The 23,264-nt window shown below is 36.7% G+C and overlaps 1 protein-coding gene and 1 pseudogene across 8 annotated transcripts; one reads left to right on the top strand and one right to left on the bottom strand.

The window, feature by feature from the left end:
* Positions 1–1,698: 1,698 nt before the first annotated feature.
* On the bottom strand, positions 1,699–2,706 carry LOC147476321 (expansin-A3 pseudogene; annotated as a pseudogene). The gene is made up of 2 exons (XR_015209760.1): positions 2,372–2,706; positions 1,699–2,266 (listed from the first exon to the last, which is right to left on the bottom strand). The product of XR_015209760.1 is annotated as an expansin-A3 pseudogene (transcript).
* A 6,889-nt stretch (positions 2,707–9,595) lies between these two features.
* Positions 9,596–21,707, top strand: LOC147476320 (putative pre-mRNA-splicing factor ATP-dependent RNA helicase DEAH5). 7 transcript variants are annotated; one of them, XR_015207942.1, is made up of 7 exons: positions 9,596–13,202; positions 14,011–14,421; positions 15,288–15,350; positions 17,156–17,286; positions 20,708–21,197; positions 21,276–21,431; positions 21,538–21,707. XR_015207942.1 is itself a non-coding variant. In XM_086583027.1 (2 exons), the coding sequence occupies exons 1-2, from the start codon at positions 10,000–10,002 to the stop codon at positions 14,402–14,404; spliced, it is 3,597 nt and encodes a 1,198-aa protein (XP_086439153.1). In that variant the 5' UTR covers positions 9,596–9,999; the 3' UTR covers positions 14,405–14,559. The 7 variants fall into 7 exon arrangements, 1 of the variants encoding a protein (XP_086439153.1); XR_015207940.1 differs by having other exon boundaries at positions 21,276–21,435; XR_015207939.1 differs by having other exon boundaries at positions 21,276–21,707.
* Positions 21,708–23,264: the final 1,557 nt, after the last annotated feature.

Genomic DNA, 23,264 nt, shown 5'->3' with positions numbered 1-23,264 from the left:
ACCATTTATGGACAACTCAATGTTTAGACGACTACACTATCACAAAACTCCAACAAATTAATAGACTATGGGCCAAAGTTTGGGCTTTCATAAAATACATACATATTTAGAAGACTTTGTCCTTTTGACGTTGTTAGTAAATTTTTTTGGCTGGATACACTATTCATACATACAAAATACACTCTAACGCTTTGTTCAAATAATGTCACAGCATATTCAAACAACATTATGCAAAGTTGCAGATCTATTTGTAATATTTTAACTATAAAATTTACATACGTTGATAAATAGTAGCAGATAAATAATAGTTCAGTTAATATGAATTTTATCGTTCCAATTATTTGATTCTTCTTCTATCAAAACTTAACGATTCAATAAGTGCAATGCAAGTTATACATTAACAAAAATGTCTTAATAAATAAACCAAGGACACATTTTCATTAAAACATTAAACTCAACCACAATTAAATGGGTTAATAGACTTTATTATGGGCTATGTCTAAGATGCACTATAGTCCTAAGAAGTGCACTATGGGCCTAAGCGATAAAATTGGATTGCATGCGTCAATTTAGTTCGTATTACAGATTACCAAATGGGCTTATCACGTAACTCCATATTTTTATACAACCCACATTTTAATATAGTTTAGAAATAATATTTTTTATACATAAAAATTATATAAAAACGGCCCTGTTCGTTGAACAGGTCCAAAAATCTAGTTTATATTAATAATTAAGTAAATGTTATGGACATTTCTCTACTCATAGATAACTCCACTAATACGTACGTGAAAAAGATCCCCGTTCGTTGAACGGGCTAAAAAACTAGTGATTAACAAATACATCGTCTTGATTGAGAGAAAGAGAAGATCTACTAGTTTCTTCTTGTCGAACTTCGATGGCGAGTTGGTGAGGCAGTCTTTATGGGGAATGTTTTTTATTTCAACTTCCATATAAGTACATCTGTGCGTTGATAAGGAATTGGCAGATGTGTCACGATTGGAAGTTGAGGCTATGTTTGATAAGAGTTGTGGCAAATGCAAATTTTGTCACCATTTGCCACTGGCAAATTTGTTATGTGACAATTGCAAATAACTTGTGGCGAATTTAATTTGCCACTGTTTGATGATACTGTGGTAAATATCATTTGTCCTGGTTTGCAACTATTTGCTGTTGTTTGATTGTCCAAATTTGTCGTGACAAATATTTTATTTTTTCATTTTTTGTGGTTTTAAAATATTTAAGATTTAAAAATTATAGCTACTTTTATTTGTAAATTTATTTTATTTATATATGGTTCCATTGAAAGACACAATATTAATCTCTTAGCTACTACCATCGTATATAAGACACAAGTTTACTGTGTAGATGGATTTGATAATACGTTTAAAGTTTACTGTGTAGATGGATTTGATAAAACGTTTAAAGTCAAAGTCCAAGGTGAAGCTTCCAAATCCAAAGTGATAGGTTCAATAATGGGATAATTTTAACACTTTATATACGCATAATGCATGTCTCCAACATTACAAAATTAATCGTCCCTAATTTATAGTATTTTTCTAAACCGTAATTGAAAAGTTTCCAACATTCATGTACTCATTAGTGAAAGGTTTAAAAATCGGCAAAGGTGCTCTCGAGTGTGGAGTTTGTTTAAATGAATTCGAATATTGTTTAAATGAATTCGAAGATGATGAAACGCTTAGGCCAATTAATCCTACTTATTAATAGCAACTGGTCACAATTTCACAATGCTATCAACTAATCGTCAAGAGAAAGAGCTAATTTTCTTGCACCCAAGTCCAACCACCCTTTTTTTCGACTTAGCTTAACTAATATTACATAAAAATAGCACTCTAATACACAATACGAAACCTGAGTGCAGCAATCACACTTTATGAGTTACAAGAAACAAAAGATGATTGATGTGGTCATTAGAATTGTATGTTAGCAGTATTGCAGGCTTTCTACCTGAAGTTCTTGCCTTCAAAGGTCTGACCAAACTGCCAACTAGGGGGCGCCCCAAGCGGTAGAGGTACGTTCATCACTTGCTGCGACTCTGAAGGTAACTGACTGATTAGTTAAGACGCAATCTGTTTGCCAATTTTGGCCCCAGTTACGTTTCATATGAACCCATCCTGTCTTCTTACCCGTCACTTGCACTGACTGGACATCTCCAGCTCCTCCAACATTCCATACCATGACCAAGGTGAAATAAGAATTCCCACTGATTGTGAATCTAATTCCTCCGACCTTGTTGCATGGAACCCTGCAAAAAAACAAAAAAAAAGCCCCGTTCCATTGAGTATATATATTCATTCATTTGGAAATTATAGAGGTGTTGTTGTGGCCTTGCTAAAGAAATGAGATAGACCTGCGATGTTGAACTGGAACAATTCCAGCCTTGTACTGGGCAATCTTAAGGAATGCAGGTTGAGAAAGATCAAAATGTGCACGAGGTGGGTTGCACCATCCACCATCGTCGTTTGATTGGGCGGAATTCGGTGGGCAAAGGTTTGTAGCTGTGACTGTAATAGAGGGCTGCCCTGGCGTGCACCATTCTGGACTATTAATGCATTTGATCTCAAAACATGCTCCACATGCCGCTCCTTCACTGAACAAAGTTGGGCTCACTGCTGCAGTTTCTAAGCCGTATCCTTGCTTCTGAGTATAACCACAAGCTCCTTCTACAAAAAAGAATAGTTCCATAAATGTTGTACATATAATAAACTACGTACAAACCAAGGTCAAAGCTTCCCTAGTTGCATACTACTATTATTAGTTGCCTGAACATAGCATGCACAACATAGAGTACGACCATGGTCTTCATTTATCTACTGCCTATGATCATTTTGCATATATAGTGTTGAATAACTACAATAACTACAATAAAAACAATATAATGATATGTTTCTATGACTGAATTATAAATTTTGTATTGAAGTAAACAATAAAGATTTGATAGCAGGGAGCTATTATATTTGACATGACTTATTGGAATGTTACACACCACGATTATCGTACGACCCAAAACTTATGATTTTTGGTATAAGAGGGAGCAGAAGGTAGGAGCATTCTTGTGAGACTAGTTTTGAGAGAATGGAAACTTATGAACTTAGGCAAAAAATTAAAAAATCTACATTGAAAGAAATTCACCTTTTAATGGTATTCTAAGATGCAAATTAGTATTCTATCAGAATGTTTTTTCTATGAATTTGCATGTCCCATACTCCCATGTCCTTTAATTTGAACGTATTAAAAGTTTCCTCTAAATGTACACGATGAACAATTTGAATGCATTTCAAAGGACCCGAAAAATCACTTAATCTAAATGCATAGATATTCATACCCATTGTGCCAAATTTGATACCTTGCAAACGTCATTGTGTTGGCAAAGATCTTAGCAAACGAAGAGCACGCATCCACTGTGGTCCTTGTGAGAGAACAATTCTTCGCAGAGAAGGAACAGCTCTAGCGGCAATTATGGCCGCGTGATTCTCAGCGTCCATGCTAAGGTTATGTTAGAAAAATGATTTGCTCAAATCCATTTAAATATGAATGAGTAGTTTGTCTCCCAAGTTACCCCACCTAAGATGAAATGGGGTTTTTCTTGAAACAGTACGTAATGTGAGAAAAACCTTTTCAAAATGATGCATTTGTTTGAAGCGGATTGCATTATGCCAAAAGGTCGCGACCTTCGAAATGTGCCTTTGGTTTGAAGCAATTGCATCATGCCGAAAAAAGGTGCAACCTTCGAAATAGGCACCGGTTGAAAAATTGCTATATCGAAATGGTGTGTCCTTTCGAAACATGTGACTTTTCAAAGAGTTGCTTACTTTTTCCCAAGAGTCATTTTTGTTGTTGTTTGAAAAGGCACCACTCACCTATAAATAGTGGATGAATTTGGAGAGAAAAAAAACCCGGATCACACGGAGTCTCGATCTTTTTCTCTTCTCCCTACGTTCTTAGTCAAATACTATGTTGTGTTCGCTGAGTCTATAGAATTGAAGTGCTAGCTTTCTATAGAAGGAAATCCGTTCTATCTTGGGAGATAGTTTCCCATCAACCTTCAAGCACCGTGAGGGGGAAAATCTGTCTTAAGGACATAGTGTATCTACACTAGGCTCGGATTTAATTAAGAAGTACAAGACACTTACAAGACAAAAGGTTTGTATAATTTGGTAATTGGTAAAGAGTAAGTACAATTAAGTTGTATATTCCTAACAGGTTAAACATAATGGCTAAGCCCGCTTCGACTGTTCTCTTACTACCCTCTTCAATCACCTCCACCAGTGGGAACCTAAGGTTAAACATAAAGATGCCAACCTGATAGAAAGCCTCTCAAGAGCATGAGATGCAACCAATTTAACATTTTCTTTGGTATGGTTCAGAAGGCGGACTAGTTGTTTGACAGCTCCAGCTGCCATGAATGACATCCGCATATATTCATTGATACATGCATCAGAAATAGAAAGTGAAGCTCTTGAAATGGCTGAAATATCTTCGAGTTCGAGAATCAAAACTAAGCGAGCAGCACCATCAACCCACGACAACAGAATACATTGCGACTCATTGAAGACTCAGATTGGGGTTTTCTCCCTTCTTCCATTTCTATTGCGCCAATACGTGCAAGAAAGTGCTGCTGTGTGTGTCCAACTATTGCCTTTATCTTGGCTTCCTCTAATAGATCAAATCATAAAATTCAATCAGATACTAGATCAATTGATCAAATTATGGATCAAAACAATACAAACAAGCCAAGATCTAAAACAATTAAAGTAATTAGAATTCAATAGATATATTCAATATGATCAAACAAAGAAGTATCAAAGATCCAATCCGAATCGAATAAAAAAACATACCTGAGAATATCTCTTTTGCTTTCTCTCTATTTATTTTTGGGTATGGAATTTAATCCTATGAGAAATACAATAGTTTTTTTTATTCTTGGGTTGAACACAAATAGTTTGTTCTTAACATTCTTGTCGTACACTTGATGTAAGTCACAACTAATAACTTAAGAGTTGAAAGTATTGGAGATTGCCGACATGACTCTCTCTCTCATATGTAGGATGTTTTGTATCTCTCTCTGTCACACCCCAAATTTCCAGACAATATTTAAAACAATTATATTTAATTATCTGGAAACCCGGGGTGAAACAAAACCCAAAACCCTGTTATCAAACACGATATATACAAAAACTGAAATCAAAAGAAACGAAAAGGAAAAAAATCCTTAAATTACATTATTAAACTATAAAGAAACTAACCCACTCTTCAGAAAATCTTAAACCAGAAGACTCCAAGAGCAACTCCAAATCACGTCTCCTTATCCACTGCACTCCACCATCTATGTTCCCAAGAACACACTCACGTTGCAAAACAAAGCAAACATGGGTCAGCAAATTGAATTTGCTGGTATGAGTAGACTAACAACAAAATATATAATAATCTTTTAAATGAATAAATGTAACATTTCAAACAATTTCAACTTGGAAGACAATATAGTTCCGTTTTCCAAAAACGGCGTGTAGTTTCTTCCCAAGTAAGATTTCACCCCCAACATACAAATTCCAAGAATCTCATATAACAGTACTCGTCATTCCAACTTTCCAAAATAACTCACAATACAATACCACTTACATTCCATTTATTAAATGCACATATGACAACCTAATTAAATATGTGTTTGGTATACCTTACCTTTAAGCCAACACGTCGTCTTAGGGTAGGATATTTACGTCCCTGCAGAAAAGATTAATAGATCCTACCTTTACACTTAAAACAGAAAGTTAGACATCACAATAAAATGATTTATCTCGGCCTACCAAAATTTCATTCATAACCAAACCTCATTTAAGACAATTAAGTCTAATTGATATTACTCCGGTTAGATCCCGCATATTCGGGGAATACCACTTATCATAATACCTTCATCAAGGGTAGTCATTCATATGACATCATTACGTCATAAAGTTTCTGCGTGCATAACCATAGATCTCAGACTATCACAAGTCATTAATAGTTTCGTAATAACATATCAAGTTATAGTCATTTCACAGTCACATAGAAATCACAATCATTTACTAATATTATTTACCGTTACACTTCATATCCATAACATTACACAATTCATATACTTTTACTTTAGTATCACTCGTCTACTTATGAGAACGAGGAAAAGTCACAACCAAGGAGTATATTCATCCCTTGTGAGTATCAACTCATACAAACCACGTAAGCATTTATCATAAAAAATCATATACATCATATGCAATAACTCCATCACACGTAAAATCAATATTTTACTTTGCTTATTAATTATCTCGTTGACTCATTTATTCAAAGACACAGCCCAACCTTTAGTTCCTACTCCACGATTTGCACTACACACATTTACCAAATCACACATATATCAGGTATGCCTCACTCACACCGAAGTACCACTACAAGACATATGTCCCGGCGGGATATCGCCTCCGGAAACATATTTTTATCTTGTAAACTCAGAACTTGTGAGTCACGACCATCTCTGGGCTTTCCATACACATAATCACAAAGCCTCCTTTGGGCATAACAAAATATCGGTCATTCATGGCACATTCAATGAATACCTTGGGTCATTCCGCCACATTCAAGGAATATCCATCATAACACTAATGGGCCATTCATGGCACATTCAATGAATGCCCCGAGTCATTCCCGCCACATTCAAGGAATACCCAAACCTACATTCCCGTACATTCAAGGAATACGACCAACCCATGGCGAATACCTTAGTTCCTCTAGGGCGGTCAAACTATTGGGTCATTCATGGCACATTTAATGAATACCCATCTATCACATGACATCACAAGTCATAATATCTCATTACCAAATCCTGAGGCATGGAGAGTTCTAAAGACGTGGGCGACACTTTAAAACATTATTATCACTTATAATTATACTAGCATTACTCATGTCAAAACGGACCACACATGTAGAGAGTCATTTCGCGTGTCAAGGCAAATCAAGCACTTAAGCATCATTTAATGTAAAAGCGGACTTATAATCAAACAAATACAATTTACATAACCACACTCATATATACAATATTGTAAACAAATAGTTCATTAACCCAAATTCAAGTCCACACACACTAATGTCCAAAACGGATCTACATATACTAAAGTCTATATTCATATACAACTTCTATCTCACACATATATATTTATGTAGTATCAAACAACAAGTACTTTCTAACACAATCACATAGTTATCACACAAACTAATAATATATATTATAGATATAGTGATTTGACTTTGTACATAAGGTTTTCTAATTATCCAATCTTTTAAGATTAGAATCAAGCCTTACGTAGCTCTTAACCAATTCTCCAAATATTTTAATAATCACGATAAAATAAAACATATAGATATATTTTCATTCCACACCAATATTTTCAACGATAGTAAGAATATATCGAAAGTATAATAACCACTCGACCATCTAATGCCATCATGTAACCACCCAACTATATCTATTTTAAACTTGAGCTAATTCTAACAATCTTGTTAATCCGTGCCTTGACAGACAACCCACCATTGGATCTGCCTAAAATTTGTATATGTCATTTAACTGGATATCAAGAATCTATGGATTAAATTTGAGGTCAATCCGATAATAGGTTGACCTCCATCTAAACAGAAACAAAGGACTGCACCCATCAGTTTTCTGGTGTAGTTTCTACTACGACTAGTCCCACTAATGGAAGCCTCGACAGATATCAAGCCATTGGATAAATCTAAAAATCTAATATGGAAGACTAAAATGTGTCAGGAAACTATAGATTAAATTTCATACAAATCTGAGTACGGAAAGGTCACCATCTAAGAAAAAACAAAAGACTGCACACTGCAGTTTTTCTGGTGTAGAAACACTAGGACCTGTCATGCTTATGCGCACCTCGACAGAAATCCAACCGTTGGATCTGTCTAAAATTTTAATATGTCAGACTACAATGTGTCAGGAAACTATGGATTAAATTTCATACAAATCCGAGTATGGAAACAACGCCATCTAAGCAGAAACAAAAGACTGCACACTGCAGTTTTTCTGGTGTAGAAACACTACGACGTGTCACGCTTATGCGCGCCTCGACAGAAATCCAACCGTTGGATCTGTCTAAAATTTTAATATGTCAGACTACAATGTGTCAGGAAACTATGGATTAAATTTGAGAGACATCCGTGTGCGGAAAGATCTCCATCTGAACAGAATTAAACTACTGCGCAGACAACTTTTCTAGAATGGTGTTTACTGTTAACTGTTCATCTTCTTCACAAAACTCTATACAATTTATTAATGGCTTTATCCTCCCAATATACAATCCATATGATCACACATAACAAACAACATATCCTATTTCTATGGAAACAATAAAAGAAATAAATATAACTCACCTTATTAAGTCTACAAGATGTAAACAACTATGAATATCAATAGTGCGGTGAGCCCAATACTTTGCGTCCCTTTTTTCTATTTTCTTCCTCTTTCCTTCTTTTATTGGAATTTAGGGTTTTGATTTTGAATAATCATCTTTTTTCTGAGAGAAAATTCGCAGCTCTTCTTTATTCCATGTTTTAAGTCATTTTAAGGTAACCTATGGGTCTCCAATGGGTCTAAAAACCCAAGGTCCATACCTATACGAGTGGGTACATTTTAACAATGTTTTCTGCCCCAAAATGATTATAAAATACCCACATAAGTTCTAACAAACAATTCAAGTAAAAACATTAACTTTTTTTTTTTTTTTGAAAATCAACAATAGCTAAACAAATTCTAGAATAAGCTAGACTTCATAATATAATAGTTATTTTTAATCAAATAATTTAATTTATGTTGTTTAAAAATTGGGGTTGTTATACTCTCTCTATAATTTGATAAGATACACAACGAATGTCAAGGGAACCTACGGATAAAACATAAAAGAAAGAGGTATAGAAAACAATACAATCAAGCAAAGTCCTCATCAGATTACTCCCTCGCCTAGGATTTACTAGTAATTTGATATATATATATATATAATGAGAAAAAAGGGCACGAGATACTTCAACTCAACAGGGATGAGTAGATCTTATTAGTACAGTTCAAAATAACTAATCACTACAGTAATCTAGTTCTTCAAACAACCTCCATACAAAATACTGCTGCTTCTCTTACACTGTGATTTGAGTCATTCAGCATCTGCAAAATCTGATGATACAAAAAAAACTATATAAACATAGATACGCAAATGTAATCAGCATTTAAAATTCATTTTTGCAGACGATATGAATGAGCTTCATGCCTCTCCACATGGTATTTTACGCGACATTAATTCAAGAAGCAAAAATTACTAAGGGATCAGTTGTTGGTTGGGTCGAGACCAATTCCCTTCCAACTTGTGAATCTGGGATGATGTGTTCATTTCATATTTTCATGTATGAAAAGAAAAACACTTTATTTGCAGGGTTATTTTACTATTTTCATTCATTTGAAACAGGTTTTAACAATTTAAAACGGCCATCAGATTTAATCACCTATTTCCTCCACCGTCACAGATGATAATTTTGTTTCTGATAAGGATACAATAGTACCTATGAGAGATGAGAAGAGAAGGAGAGAGACCGTTGGAGACTCCACTGTTGTTCTTCACCAAGTGACAAACACCATTTCTTATCCCATATCTATCCAATTTAACTCTATACTTGTGATGTCAACATCTCTCAAATCAGAAATCACTAATAAACTAGTTAGTTTTGTAAAACCTGACAACATATTTTCAACGTTTGCATCGAAAAAAATAAAAAACATATTTTCAACGTGTTATAAACCATGGAAAAATATAATATATAAAGCTAGTATTACAAGACACGACTTCTGATGACATTAACCAGACCAAATCCAAAACTCAATCACACTTTCCAAAACCCTAGAATCTCAAATCCAATCAATTTCTCATCAAAAAGAGAAATTGGTCAATGCGGGCTGAAATTGAAAACGAGGGGTTGAAAAAGCTTGAGTTTTTATCCCTATTATCGAAAGTATGCACAGAATTGGAGTCACACTTGGGTGTTGAAGACAAGGTACTAGCTGAATTTGTTATAGACTTGGGTACAAGTTCAGACAATGTTAGTAATTTTGATTTACAATTAAAAGAAAATGGTGCTGAGTTTCCTGATTATTTTGTTAGTTCATTGTTAACTGTTATTCATGCTATTTATCCACCTTTTAAGTCTAGTAGTGGTAAAGAAAAGGGTAAAGGTGATGGTGAGGGTGGGGAGTTTTCGGCCTTGAATATAGCGGATGGGAAAGCTAGAGTGAGGGAATTGGAAAAGGAGATTGAGAATGATGCTAGGGAGTTACGGGAGAAGAAAGATCGAGAGAGAGATAGTAGGAGAGATGTGCATAGGGAGAGGTATAAGGACGATGGGGGCGGACGAGATAGGTGTGGGGGGAGGTATAAGGAGGAACCAGACAATGGGGGTGGAAGACAGGGAAGAGATAGAGAGGAAGATGATAGACAAGAAAGGTATAGGGAGAGAGATGAAGATGGTGGACGTGATTCGAGGAGTAAGGGGAGAAGAGATAGGGATAGACATGGTAGAGATAGGAGTGGTGAGGAGTATGGTGGAGGGGAAGAAAGAAGAGATGAGGATGAGGATGAGAAGTGGGTGAAAAGTCAGTCACGGTCAAATGCTCCAGAATTGCTTATGGTTTATGCAGGTAAGGTATCGAGGGTGATGGAGACTGGATGTTTTGTGCAATTGAATGATTTTAGAGGGAAAGAAGGTTTGGTTCATGTTTCTCAGTTGGCGAGTAGGAGAAGGAGAATACCGAATGCAAAAGATGTTGTGAAGAGAGGGCAAGATGTTTTTGTTAAGGTGATTTCGTTGATGGGTCAGAAGATGAGTTTGTCAATGAGAGATGTTGATCAGACTACGGGTAAAGATCTTATTCCGATGAAGAAGAGAACGGATGATGATGCTTCTAGGGTGAACCCTCAGAGTTCAAATCAGGGTCCTACTTCGAGGACAGGTCTTTCAGGCATTAGGATAACAGAAGATGATGGTCCATCTTCATCAAGGCGTCCGTTGAAAAGGATGAGCTCACCTGAGAAATGGGAAGCAAAACAACTGATGGCTGCTGGTGTTTTGGATATTAGGGAGCATCCGATGTGTGATGAGGATGAGGATGGGTTGCTGTATCAGGAAGAGGGTGCTGAAGAAGAGCTTGAGATAGAGCTGAATGAAGATGAACCAGCTTTCTTGCAAGGGCAGAGTCGATACTCTACTGATATGTCACCTGTTAAGATCTTTAAGAATCCCGAAGGATCTTTAAGTCGCGCAGCTGCACTTCAGTCTGCTCTCATAAAAGAGAGGAGAGAGGTAAGAGAGCAACAACAGAGAACCATGCTTGACTCCATTCCAAAAGATCTCAATCGTCCGTGGGAAGACCCAATGCCTGAGACAGGTGAGAGGCATCTTGCTCAGGAGCTCAGGGGGGTGGGCTTGTCGGCCTATGATATGCCAGAGTGGAAGAAAGATGCTTATGGCAAAGCACTTACATTTGGGCAGAGGACAAAGCTGTCCATCCAGGAACAAAGGCAGATTCTGCCCATATACAAACTGAAGAAAGAACTTGTTCTGGCTGTTCATGATAACCAGGTGTTGGTTGTCATTGGAGAGACTGGTTCTGGTAAGACGACACAGGTCACACAGTATCTGGCTGAAGCAGGTTACACGACCAGGGGTAAGATTGGATGTACTCAGCCTCGTAGGGTGGCTGCTAAGTCTGTGGCAAAGAGGGTTGCAGAAGAGTTTGGTTGTCATTTAGGGGAGGAAGTTGGATATGCTATTCGGTTTGAGTATTGCACAGGACCTGAAACTGTAATCAAGTACATGACTGATGGTATGCTTCTGAGCGAGATATTGATTGATGAAAACCTTTCTCAGTACTCTGTAATTATGTTGGACGAAGCTCATGAGAGGACAATTCACACTGATGTGCTTTTTGGATTGCTGAAACAACTTGTGCAAAGGAGACCTGAACTCCGTTTAATTGTCACTTCTGCTACACTTGATGCGGAAAAATTTTCTGGGTATTTCTTCAACTGTAATATCTTTACAATTCCAGGAAGAACTTTTCCTGTCGAGATCCTCTACACAAAGCAGCCAGAAAGTGATTATCTGGATGCAGCACTGATCACTGTCTTGCAGATTCACTTGACAGAACCTGAAGGCGACATTCTTCTCTTCTTAACTGGTCAAGAGGAAATTGATCATGCCTGTCAGTCACTTTACGAAAGAATGAAAGGGCTTGGGAAGAGTGTGCCTGAGTTGATTATACTGCCTGTCTATAGTGCTCTTCCTAGTGAAATGCAGTCACGCATATTTGACCCTGCACCTCCTGGGAAGAGAAAGGTGGTTGTGGCAACGAATATTGCAGAGGCTTCCTTGACTATTGATGGCGTTTTCTATGTCATTGACCCTGGTTTTGCAAAGCAGAATGTGTATAACCCAAAGCAAGGGTTGGATTCACTGGTCATCACTCCTATTTCACAAGCATCAGCCAAACAGAGAGCTGGGCGGGCTGGTCGTACAGGACCTGGAAAGTGCTACCGCCTGTATACAGAGAGTGCTTATCGCAACGAGATGTCACCAACCTCTGTCCCAGAAATCCAGAGGATAAATCTTGGAGCCACAACCCTTCAGATGAAGGCAATGGGGATAAATGATCTTCTTTCTTTTGACTTTATGGATCCCCCTTCTCCTCAAGCTCTCATCACTGCAATGGAGCAGCTATATAGTTTAGGAGCTCTGGATGACGAAGGGCTTCTGACTGAATTGGGTCGTAAAATGGCTGAATTTCCGTTGGATCCCCCGTTATCAAAGATGCTTCTGGCCAGCGTGGACCTTGGATGCAGTGATGAAATTTTGACCATCATTGCAATGATTCAAACTGGAAACATATTCTATAGGCCCAGAGAGAAACAAGCAATGGCAGATCAAAAGAGAGCCAAGTTTTTTCAGCCTGAGGGGGACCATCTCACTTTACTTGCTGTTTATGAGGCCTGGAAGGCAAAAAACTTTTCCGGTCCATGGTGCTTTGAGAACTTTGTCCAATCTCGATCCTTGAGGAGGGCGCAGGATGTCAGGAAACAACTTCTTACCATCATGGACAGGTATGTTTTCTTTAATGCTGTTTATACTTTTGGGTTTGATTTAGTTTCTTTAAGCAACTTGTGCTTAGATCATCCCTACTTTGTTTATAAAAATCTGTAATTTAAAAATCATAACGGTATATCTGGTTGGATATTGTTTCTTCTATAGATCCTGTCTTTTCAGTCAACATATGTACTTAGGTCGTCAAAATTATCATTATATACTTGTGCACAAGTACTTGCTAGCATGTTTCTGTGAGTTTTTATTTTTTGCCATTGTCATATTTCTCGGAGTCGTGGTTACTGTTCCACATAATATTCGTCCAAGGTTTTATAAGATATTTGTGAATTTGTTCAGGTTTTGAGTCCTATCATACTTATATAGTTATATCATGACGCTTAAAAAGTAAAAAGCTAAATTTGGAAATTAGAAGTACAAACTTCCCGTATCATGAAGGCATTGACGCTAAAAAGCTAATTGTGGAAACTAGAAGCACACATTGCCCGGATAAATATGCCCTTTTAGTGTAGTAAGTATTGTGTCCTGGTAAGGGGGAAGAAGTCCCTTTTTAAGTTTGTTGGAACCATTCATCACCTATCCCTATTTTTGCCCGGAAAAATTTGGGTTAGCATGGACCGCAGGATTCTTTTCAATTGGATGATACAATGAGTCGTTTTTTTTAGTTTCTTGCCTTTCGTTGAAAGTTAAATTCAACCTCTGTAACTTGTGATTAATCTGTGTATGTGACCACTAAGATAATCCTTTTTCTTGATTTTAGCACCTTCAACGTTGGTGTTCTAAATTTGTGGTTGTTGTTACCTTTTTCAGATATAAGTTGGACGTCTTGACTGCTGGAAAAAACTTTACCAAAATTAGGCAGGCAATTGCGGCAGGATTCTTCTTTCATGCGGCTAGAAAGGATCCACAGGAGGGTTATAAAACATTAGTTGAAAACCAACCAGTTTATATTCACCCCAGCAGTGCACTTTTCCAAAGACAGTCTGACTGGGTTCTTTACCATGAATTGGTGATGACAACGAAAGAGTATATGCGGGAGGTAACAGCTATTGATCCAAAATGGCTTGTTGAACTGGCACCGAGATTCTTCAAGGTAGCAGATCCTACAAAAATGAGTAAAAGAAAGCGTCAAGAGAGAGTCGAGCCTCTATATGACCGTTATCACGAGCCAAATTCATGGAGACTGAGCAAGCGTCGTGCTTAATTATGTATGATGATATTGTATGTTCTCTGTACCAGTTCCAATTTTTGTTATCTGTATATGTATATACATGATCTTGTACTTTCTTTGACTGTTTTAGAATTTTTTGAAGGGCATGCAGCACACCAATACGGTTGATATTCAATTTGCTTGGAGACTATGATATTGTTGATGTTTGGACAAACGGAACTGGCTCCAGGATCTTAATGCACCACACACGGGGCACAAAGACCTAACTAGGTTGATTAGATAATGAGGTTTTGGGACCAAAATTCTGGTCTCTGTACTGTTTACTTTTTCAAAAGTTCTTTTAAATTTAGGAACATGGAACTATGGAAGAACAAAAAGTCTTCCAAAAAGTCGGTTTTAGCATCTGCTACTTCAGAATTGGCTCGGGGCTTTGTCTCCATAGCTCACTTAGGGCCCCCAAATGGCTTGAGCCCTGTGCAGTTAAATTGCTACTCGGTCGCTACTTGCTTGAACGAGTAGGTGTAATCGGTCGGGGATTAATCGGGATTAATTGGACGATTTTTCATAACACTATATTTCTTTACAAATAATTATTAAATATATTTAACTTTGAAATACCAACATAATGAAGCCAATTAAGAACCCAATCAATCAATAAACAATTTAAACACTCAATCAACTAAAATAAATATGATTTAAGTGTAGAATTTTACAGAATCGAGGGTTGGTCGAATCGGCGAAATGTCGAGTTCAATGTTTAACATTCAAATAGTTGAAATAGTCCCTGTCCACTTGTTATTGATTTCCTTGTCTTGTATATCGTAAATAGTTTATAGTGCTTATTGCTGTCTTTGTTTGAATACCAAGTTACTTAAGTCTCTCATCTTCATCATTATTTTCTTTGCTGGGTATACAGGTCAGCTTGACGTTGAATGTATCAGCAGACTTGCAGTCAATGTTCACATGGAACACAAAACAGGTAATCTGTGGTCTATTATTTATGACTGTTTTTATTTATTTATTATTGTTATTTTTATTACTATTACTATTACTATTTCATTGATAAAAACAAATACTAACTTTCTCATTTAGAGCTGTTGGACCATTAGTGGATAATGTTAGTACAGTACAAGTAGGACAGAATTTGCACCCGCACCCTTGGAGTATAGGAAATTTATAAGATTTAAAGTTTAGAGCACAAAATGTTAAAATAGTGTTTGCATGAATCTCTAAGACCAAATCCTGACATCAGTGCAAAAGGGATTAGATAACAATGCCTGTTTTAGCTTGAAAGATGTGTGAAGTGCAGTAATCAGGAAAGAGAAGGGTATAATGGTGCTGTAGAGTACACTGTTCTCAACCTGACAATAATATATTCAGACTAAGACAATAATAGTATTATCGGAAAAAAAAATGGGCCAAGACAATAATATATCTACCAAGTATAACTATGCAAGTATAACCAAGTATATACACAGCTATGCAAGTATATACCAAGTGTATACACCAAGTATATCTACCAAGTATATACACAGCTATGCAAGTATATCTACCAAGTATATACACAGCTATGCAAGTATAACTTGGTTTGCTGGAAGACTGGTTATACTCTGTATGCTTTGTAGGATTCCTTCAAGAACCGGTCCAGAAAACCATGGGTCCATCTCCCACTTCATTCCCATTCTTGCTCTCAGCCCACTCTTGCTCCAATAACCATTTTTGAACATTAGGAGTGTCTCAACTTGGTCACAAACATTTATGTCAGTGCCCATCTTATAATTGAACTTCTGGACACCACATGCAAGAGATGGAAAACTTTATTTGTTCTGCATGTATGACTTATATGCTGTCACATTAACACGGGTACGCGTGTCGGTGTGCGACATGGATACAGAGTGTCCGACCTATATGAAGTAGGACATGAGGACACAGCTAAGTGAAAAAGAAAACTAATACTATCCTTGAGTTACACAACTATATCTTGTGTCAAGACATTACGAAGGGCCTCCTTAGAGATAATTTACTATGCCATTGGCATATCATGGAATTGTGACTTTGTGTAATTGATTATGATCTTAGTCTTTTAGGGTTTCAAAGTATTCCTAGTTTGAAATTGTCTGCAATAGTGTACGATTGGTGTTAGACACCCATTTTTTTTGAGAATATAAAGTGTCCATGTTACATATTGTCATTATTGTGTATATTCCTGAAATGGATATGTTGCGTGGAAAGTTACAGTTTACTGAAAAACAGTTTGCTGAAGTGTTTTATAGCTTAGAGCCTAAGATAGGATAGATGTTTATCCATTTTTTATTTTTTGGTATACCAATTCATTCTTGGTTTCTCGTGCCAGTTATTTTTAAGGTGAAACCACTGATTTTGGCATTCCAGTTAAAGCTTTGAACTATGACAAGTTTAAAACATTTAAATCAAATTTGATTCTTTTTTGTGGTTGTTGGTTCACTATGTATAAGCTGACAAATTGACTGATGCCATCATAAGGTAATCCCCTCTACTTGTAAGCCTGAACACACAGATAATCATAGTAAACTAGCTAACTAGAGTAGTGGAGTTCAACTCACATGAAGTGAAATAGTTTTTTTTTCCAAGTACTCAATTATCACCTGAGCTCAAAAGCATTTTGCTTATGCCACTTGGAATGTGGTCCATTTAAAGTTTGAATAAATTTCAACTGGTTAGAGTAAATCAATAGCACTGCAAAATTGTTGCTTGGAATACCCATGTAGGAAGTATTAAAGTTGTTTCTCTTTTGTGCTCTCACAGATTTAGGCATAGCGAGTAAATCAGAATCCAAATCTCCTTGTAGAATCCATGCCTCCTATATGGGATAGCAGCAGGCATGACTCAGAGCTAGAAGATTAGCAAGAACTTCAAGTACCTAGGGTTCCTGGGAGGTATGCCTGAGGTTGTGAAATCGTTGTCTTCTTTATCTTATATGTGTAGTACTTTGCTTTTCCTCACTTGTATTCTTGTGCATAAAACAAATGCAATGTGTAAGAGATCTTTTCCAATAGTAGACATTTCCCAAGGGGGTCTAAAAGAATGCTAAAAAACACGTTTTTTCAGTATTCTGCCGCAAATTTTGTCGAGGATCTAATTGCCGAAAAAGCTAAAACCATTCTTTTGAGTTTAAACTGTCTAGTTAATTAAGCATGATATGGATCTTTTGTATATTCTTTGAAGGTTGTGGTAAATGTAACTATGTAAAAATTCCCAGATTTACAAGTATCAGAGCAGTATTTGTATGAGCACCCAGATTTACAAGTATCAGAGCAGTATTTGTATGAGCAGTATCAGGGCAATTAGAATTGAAATGCATGTTAGAAAAACAATACGTACTTTATTGAAAGCTTGTTTCTCTCATCTATATATGCTTCTGGAAAGAGCTGAAGAGTCAGAATTCTGTGATTATAGGCTGAGAAGATCTTGTTGGGAAAAAGCTGAATACAGTTAGTTAATATTGGATATCTTGGTCACTTTTCAAGCTGGACTTTGTAGAAGCCGAAGCAACATGGTAGAAACAGAATTGCAGTAGAAGATAGAAGAACATATAAAAGCATATTGAACCAGATAAAATGGTTATTCCTCTAGAATATTGCAAACAAGACGTTGTCCCTTTATGGTGGAAGATCTCTACTTCTCTCCTACAAGACATTGAAGAATACCTGTAGAGGATGGGATCAGATCCTAATGAGGCTTGAGGGTTTCAAATAGAAGTTTTCAATTCCGACCTTTTAGATCCCTTAGACTCTGATATCGGGGAACTCTAGATCCTACATGAAAACATTAGAGCCTCACGTAATGTTACCTTTCTCCGTCTTCTTCTTTTATCTGCAACCCAATATGAAAGTTTATTGTCATCTTGTGTACTAATTTTTTTCTGCGCCTCTCAATGTTCTCTCAGCTCTTCTCTTAGAACTGTGTATTTTCTGAAAATCGGTACTTGAAAAGGGATATTATGATGTTTATGCTCAGAAGTCAGAAGTATCTTTGTGTTTAGCTAGGGACTGTCTGAGTTGGTTGATTTAGCAGTCTGGCAATGATATGTTTGTGAAATTTCATTGAAAGATAAATAAGTCTCAGTAGCTAGGTGTAGTTGGGGTTTAATTATCAGTATATGTTTTAAAAGTGTTTGGTTGTAAGTATGAGAAGAAACAAGATGTCAGAACATTCGTTTTTTTGTCTTAGAAGCTATTGCTTTCTTTCTTGTGTGGGATACTTATCCTGGGTAGGTTTGGAGAAGTCTACTAGTCTCATGTGATCCCTTAAAGAAAGTGTAGATTGTACTAAAGCGAAAGGAGTGTTTGGTTGTAAGTATGAGAAGAAACAAGATGTCAGAACATTCGTTTTTTTGTCTTAGAAGCTATTGCTTTCTTTCTTGTGTGGGATACTTATCCTGGGTAGGTTTGGAGAAGTCTACTAGTCTCATGTGATCCCTTAAAGAAAGTGTAGATTGTACTAAAGCGAAAGGAGCACGGACAAGTGCTTTTGACTGGGTTTGTTGGACTGAAGTTGGTATAGACACCGTTGGCTGTACAACAGGACAAGATGTTGTTTGCTTGAGAAAATGGGTAAGCAAACTAGAGTTGGCCGTTAAATAGGGTGCAAGTTGTACAAAAGCGAAAGGATAGGGACCATGCTTTTGGCTCGCAATATCGGTTTGACTACCAGATTGTGTCTTCTGGGTTTTTCTTGGACTGAAGTTGGAATGGGCACTGTTGCATGTATAATGGGACAAGGTGGTGCTAGCCTGAGAGAATGATCAGATCGACCAGAGCTAGCCGTCAATAACTTGGAATGCTTAGACATATTTTGACAGATTGGGGAGATGGTTGGCTTGTGTATTTGAAGTTAGGCTAGCTCTGATAGTCTCCTACTCTACTTCTTATTCAAGTCAGGCTCTGATAGTCTGATTCATATGAGAATGGGACTAACAGCCAAGTTGTGATACTCATTCTCATTGGATTTAGTAAGCCTTGCATAAATAAAATAGAATGGACAGGGAAGAGTCACCGGTGAAGATATATCCTGCAGATGCTTCATAGAGGGTGTCTGATACCACTTTTCACGTTCTTCCAAACGGGAGTCATCGGTAGAAGTGATTGAAGAAAGAAAAATAATCGATAAAAGCAATGCTATAGACAGTTTGGTAGACTAGTCCTGAGAGGTAGGCGGAGCTCCAAATTCCTTTTCTTCAGATGTGTATCTACTAGATATTCGAAAAGGTAATCAAATGTTGCATCTCTAGCACACTAAGATAGGAGTGAACTTCTTGAGCTGTGGTTGTTGCTATTGGTATTGTCTCTTTTTTCAATGTTCATAAAAACGCTAGGTGGTAGTCAGTTGGCGAGAGAACACCTAGCGCCCAGACTTTTTAGGCGGCGCCTAAACTGGTTTGGCGCTAGCCTGTTTTTTCCCCCTAATATATACATTATGTACTAATCAAACTTTACATATTTACACTCAGTCAAACACTATACTTGTACAATAGTTCACATATTATACACAAATTAGAGTATTTATAGGTATATAAGGCGTTAGTATAATAGTACATGATCTATTTTGAGAGGGATGAAGTAAAACATCCTCACTTTTGATCTTTTAACAACTTATAAATGACTTATTTCTTTCAAGTTTGATTGGGCTTTAGTCCTTTAAACCCATATTCAAATTTTAAGGCCTTTCTTAGAGGTCACCTAGCTCGACTAATCGGTCCATCTAGACCTGCCTAATAGGCCCACCGTTTTGCGAACCGATTTCAAGCCTAGGCGGGCACCACCTAGACTGCTAGAACACTCTCTCTCTCTCTCTCTCTCGATTTTTCAATATTTTTCCACAATCGTTTTGCACATTTAGTTAAAGGAAGTGAAGCTCAAAACTATGTCCAGTTTGTGGCATTTTCTTTTGCGAGTGGTTGCTAAGAGCCTAAGACCAAAAATGTGATTGTTATGTTATACCAGATACTTGACTTGTTTAGCTACACTTTGATACTTGTTTCGTGATTTCCGTTTATAAATTTTGTTCAATTTTTCTACACCCTGTAGTTGTATAAGATATTTGACAGTCTTATCAGTATGCTAAAGGAATAGCCAGGGTTTAGGTAGTTTATGGTAGTTAACTTCTCATCAAACAAAAAAATTTAGATGAAATAGTAGGAGAGAAATTGATTCAATGTCGTGGCATTCCGAGATGAACCCCAAGTATCTCAATTTACCTCTGCAGTTATACATATTTGGACATCTTCTCCTTATTTGTGGTTTTGGATATTAAAACCAATTGTTTGATTCCTTATAATTTTGGCATGGTATATTGCAGCGAGGTGCTACGAAATTGAATTCTTGAACTGACCAAGTGGCGTTTGAAGAGCCGAGAGCGTGAAGCTGAAAGAAGGATAAGAGGAGATGTAGAGGAGATGGACTTGCTACTTGAATTGATTTTGCTGATGCATCAAAGTAAACACTAATTCACTTGAAAGTTGCTGCAAATTTTGTTTCTTTGAACGTTGAATACGTTATAAAGAAGCTTTCTATTATCAAGGAAAAGAGAGGTTCCTTTTCGGAATTAATTGAAGTTGAACATTCAGCTTTGGAAAGGAAGGGTATCCATGAACACCGTTGAATCCAGAAAACACTGCAGGCAAGGAATTCTGGTTGGTCGTAGTAAGATATATAATGATCAATAAGCTGAGATATGGAGATGTCCACTTAGAACTCGAACAACAGTAATTACATTGAAATTTAGCACTGTATTGTGGACAGACATCAAATGCCATATTGCTTAAAGCGACTATGAAGGTTCTGTGTAGGTAGGACACTCTTGTACTTTGTTCCATCTTTTACTTTCAAGGTTTTGAGAAGTAATTTAGTTGTTCATACTTGTTCAGGTGTTCTGCTGTTACTAAAGGTCACCTATATAGGGAGATGAGGTGTCTGGTCTCTGGTCAATGGACTTTTCATTGGCGTATTAGAAAAAGTTTACTACCGGAAGTTATGATGGTGCTATTAAACTTTAGAACATCAATCAGGCCGTTCATTTCAGCGTAGGTGCATTCAGCTCTGATGCTAAATGTATTGTTGTCATTTTGATATTAATACGTCATTATGTTGTTTTTAAACCCATTTTCTTGTATGGCTGGAGAAACATAGGGAGGAGCTATTGGTACTTTGTCAATTTAAAGAAAGCCAATGTCAGCTGTGGAAAGTTTCCTCTGGATTCTGCATGTTTATCTGTGATTGGTTCAGCAGATAATGGGGTATATTATCATCTACGGAGCACAATAGCACCTTCTGTCCACATTGAATGGACATGCTAAACCTGTGAGTCATGTCAGATTTCTGAATTCTAATATTTACTCTTCAGTATTTAATAAAGTTATGGATTTATTCATGTGCTTCTTCGCCCATTTGACAGTTCTCGTCAGTAAATCTGCTTAAATTTTTTTTAATCTCTATTTGAGTAACCAACCTTTTTTAATTGTGACATAATTGAAGCCTTAAAGGTATCTTCCCATATTAACATAATTAGTTTTGCTCTTTATCATCTTAGCGAACTATTTATTACAATTGCTTTTTGCTATGCAAGAGATGAAGTAAATCTAGCAGAACCATGAATCAGTACAAAATGGATGTACAGATGCAGAAAATACTAAATAAATTCTAAGTCCTGTTTGTTGACACAATTCCTATCTAGGTATGCCATTATGATCTAAAAATGCTGTGGGGTAATGTTTAAAGGTGTTTTCCTTCAGTATTTAATGTAGGCTTCATATTTATGGGTGTTGTGTAGTAAGTGTTAATATTTTTATGATAACCATGTTGTAAGTGTTAAGAATGATGTTTGAAGGTGTGTAAAGTCCCAATTGTGTTGTTAAAGGTAGTACTGCCGACCACACCTCTGCTTTCAATTGTTGATGTGTTAGTTATTTTCTCAATAGAACGACACATGTTCCTCATTTGGTGTATGTGATTCTTTTATGTAAAAATTCAAAAACATATAAACTTTATAGCAAAACAGAGTAAATGACCCATAATCATAATTCAAAATTAAGCAGCCCTATTCTTCCACTGAGGCTAGCAATGATGACAGAAGAGTGATAGAAATCATGTATGCTGAAGCGATTTAATTTGTAACAAAGCCATGAAAAGGCTAACTTGAGACCAACTCTTTGTTATTCAAAACCACAATTGAAAAAAGGAGGCACTACTGTCCTTAAATAAATAAGTTTCTTAATCTCCAAGCAAAAGAAAACCCTAATAAACCTTCCAAATAAATCGAAATCAAAACAAAAATAGAAAGTAAAGATATGACGCCATAATTAATGGACGCCTAGGCTGGACCAATCAGGCCGCACAAATCACATCATTCACCCCGTGTAAGAAAAATCTCTTCCTTGAGCTAAACAGGTACCAAGCCAGTAGCAGCATCAGTCAAACAAATTTCCACAATTTGATTTGATTCATTTGTTGTATCTCTAGGCCTTTCACCTCCTTCAGTAGTTTGCACAGTGGTATTCTTTTTTTTCTTAGGATAATCTGAATCCCGGTGGCCAATCACACCACATTTGTAACATTTAATTCCTTGATTAAATGGTGAAGGAGTAGATGCTGGGATCGGAGTAAACGTTGTTGAGTAAGTGAAAGAGTGCTTCTTTTCAGCTTTCGAAGCTAGTTTATAAGCGGAATAAAGGTATGCCAGAACATAAAGAGTAAGCGTGTCCCAAACATACTTCTTTCTTTAATCTAATAAGATAGCAGCCAATAAGCTGATTATTAGTCTCTTGAACTTCAGCCCAAGAGCTTAAAAGATGAAATTGTTCAGTATACTCTTAAACGGTGCTCATCTTCTGTTTTAATTCCTGCAACTTCATAAAAAC

This window comes from Coptis chinensis, chromosome 9 (genome assembly GCF_015680905.1).
Source record: "Coptis chinensis isolate HL-2020 chromosome 9, ASM1568090v1, whole genome shotgun sequence".
Lineage (NCBI taxonomy): Eukaryota > Viridiplantae > Streptophyta > Magnoliopsida > Ranunculales > Ranunculaceae > Coptis > Coptis chinensis.
The sequence above is the reverse complement of the archived record's forward strand: the minus strand, read 5'-3'. Positions and strand labels throughout refer to the sequence as shown.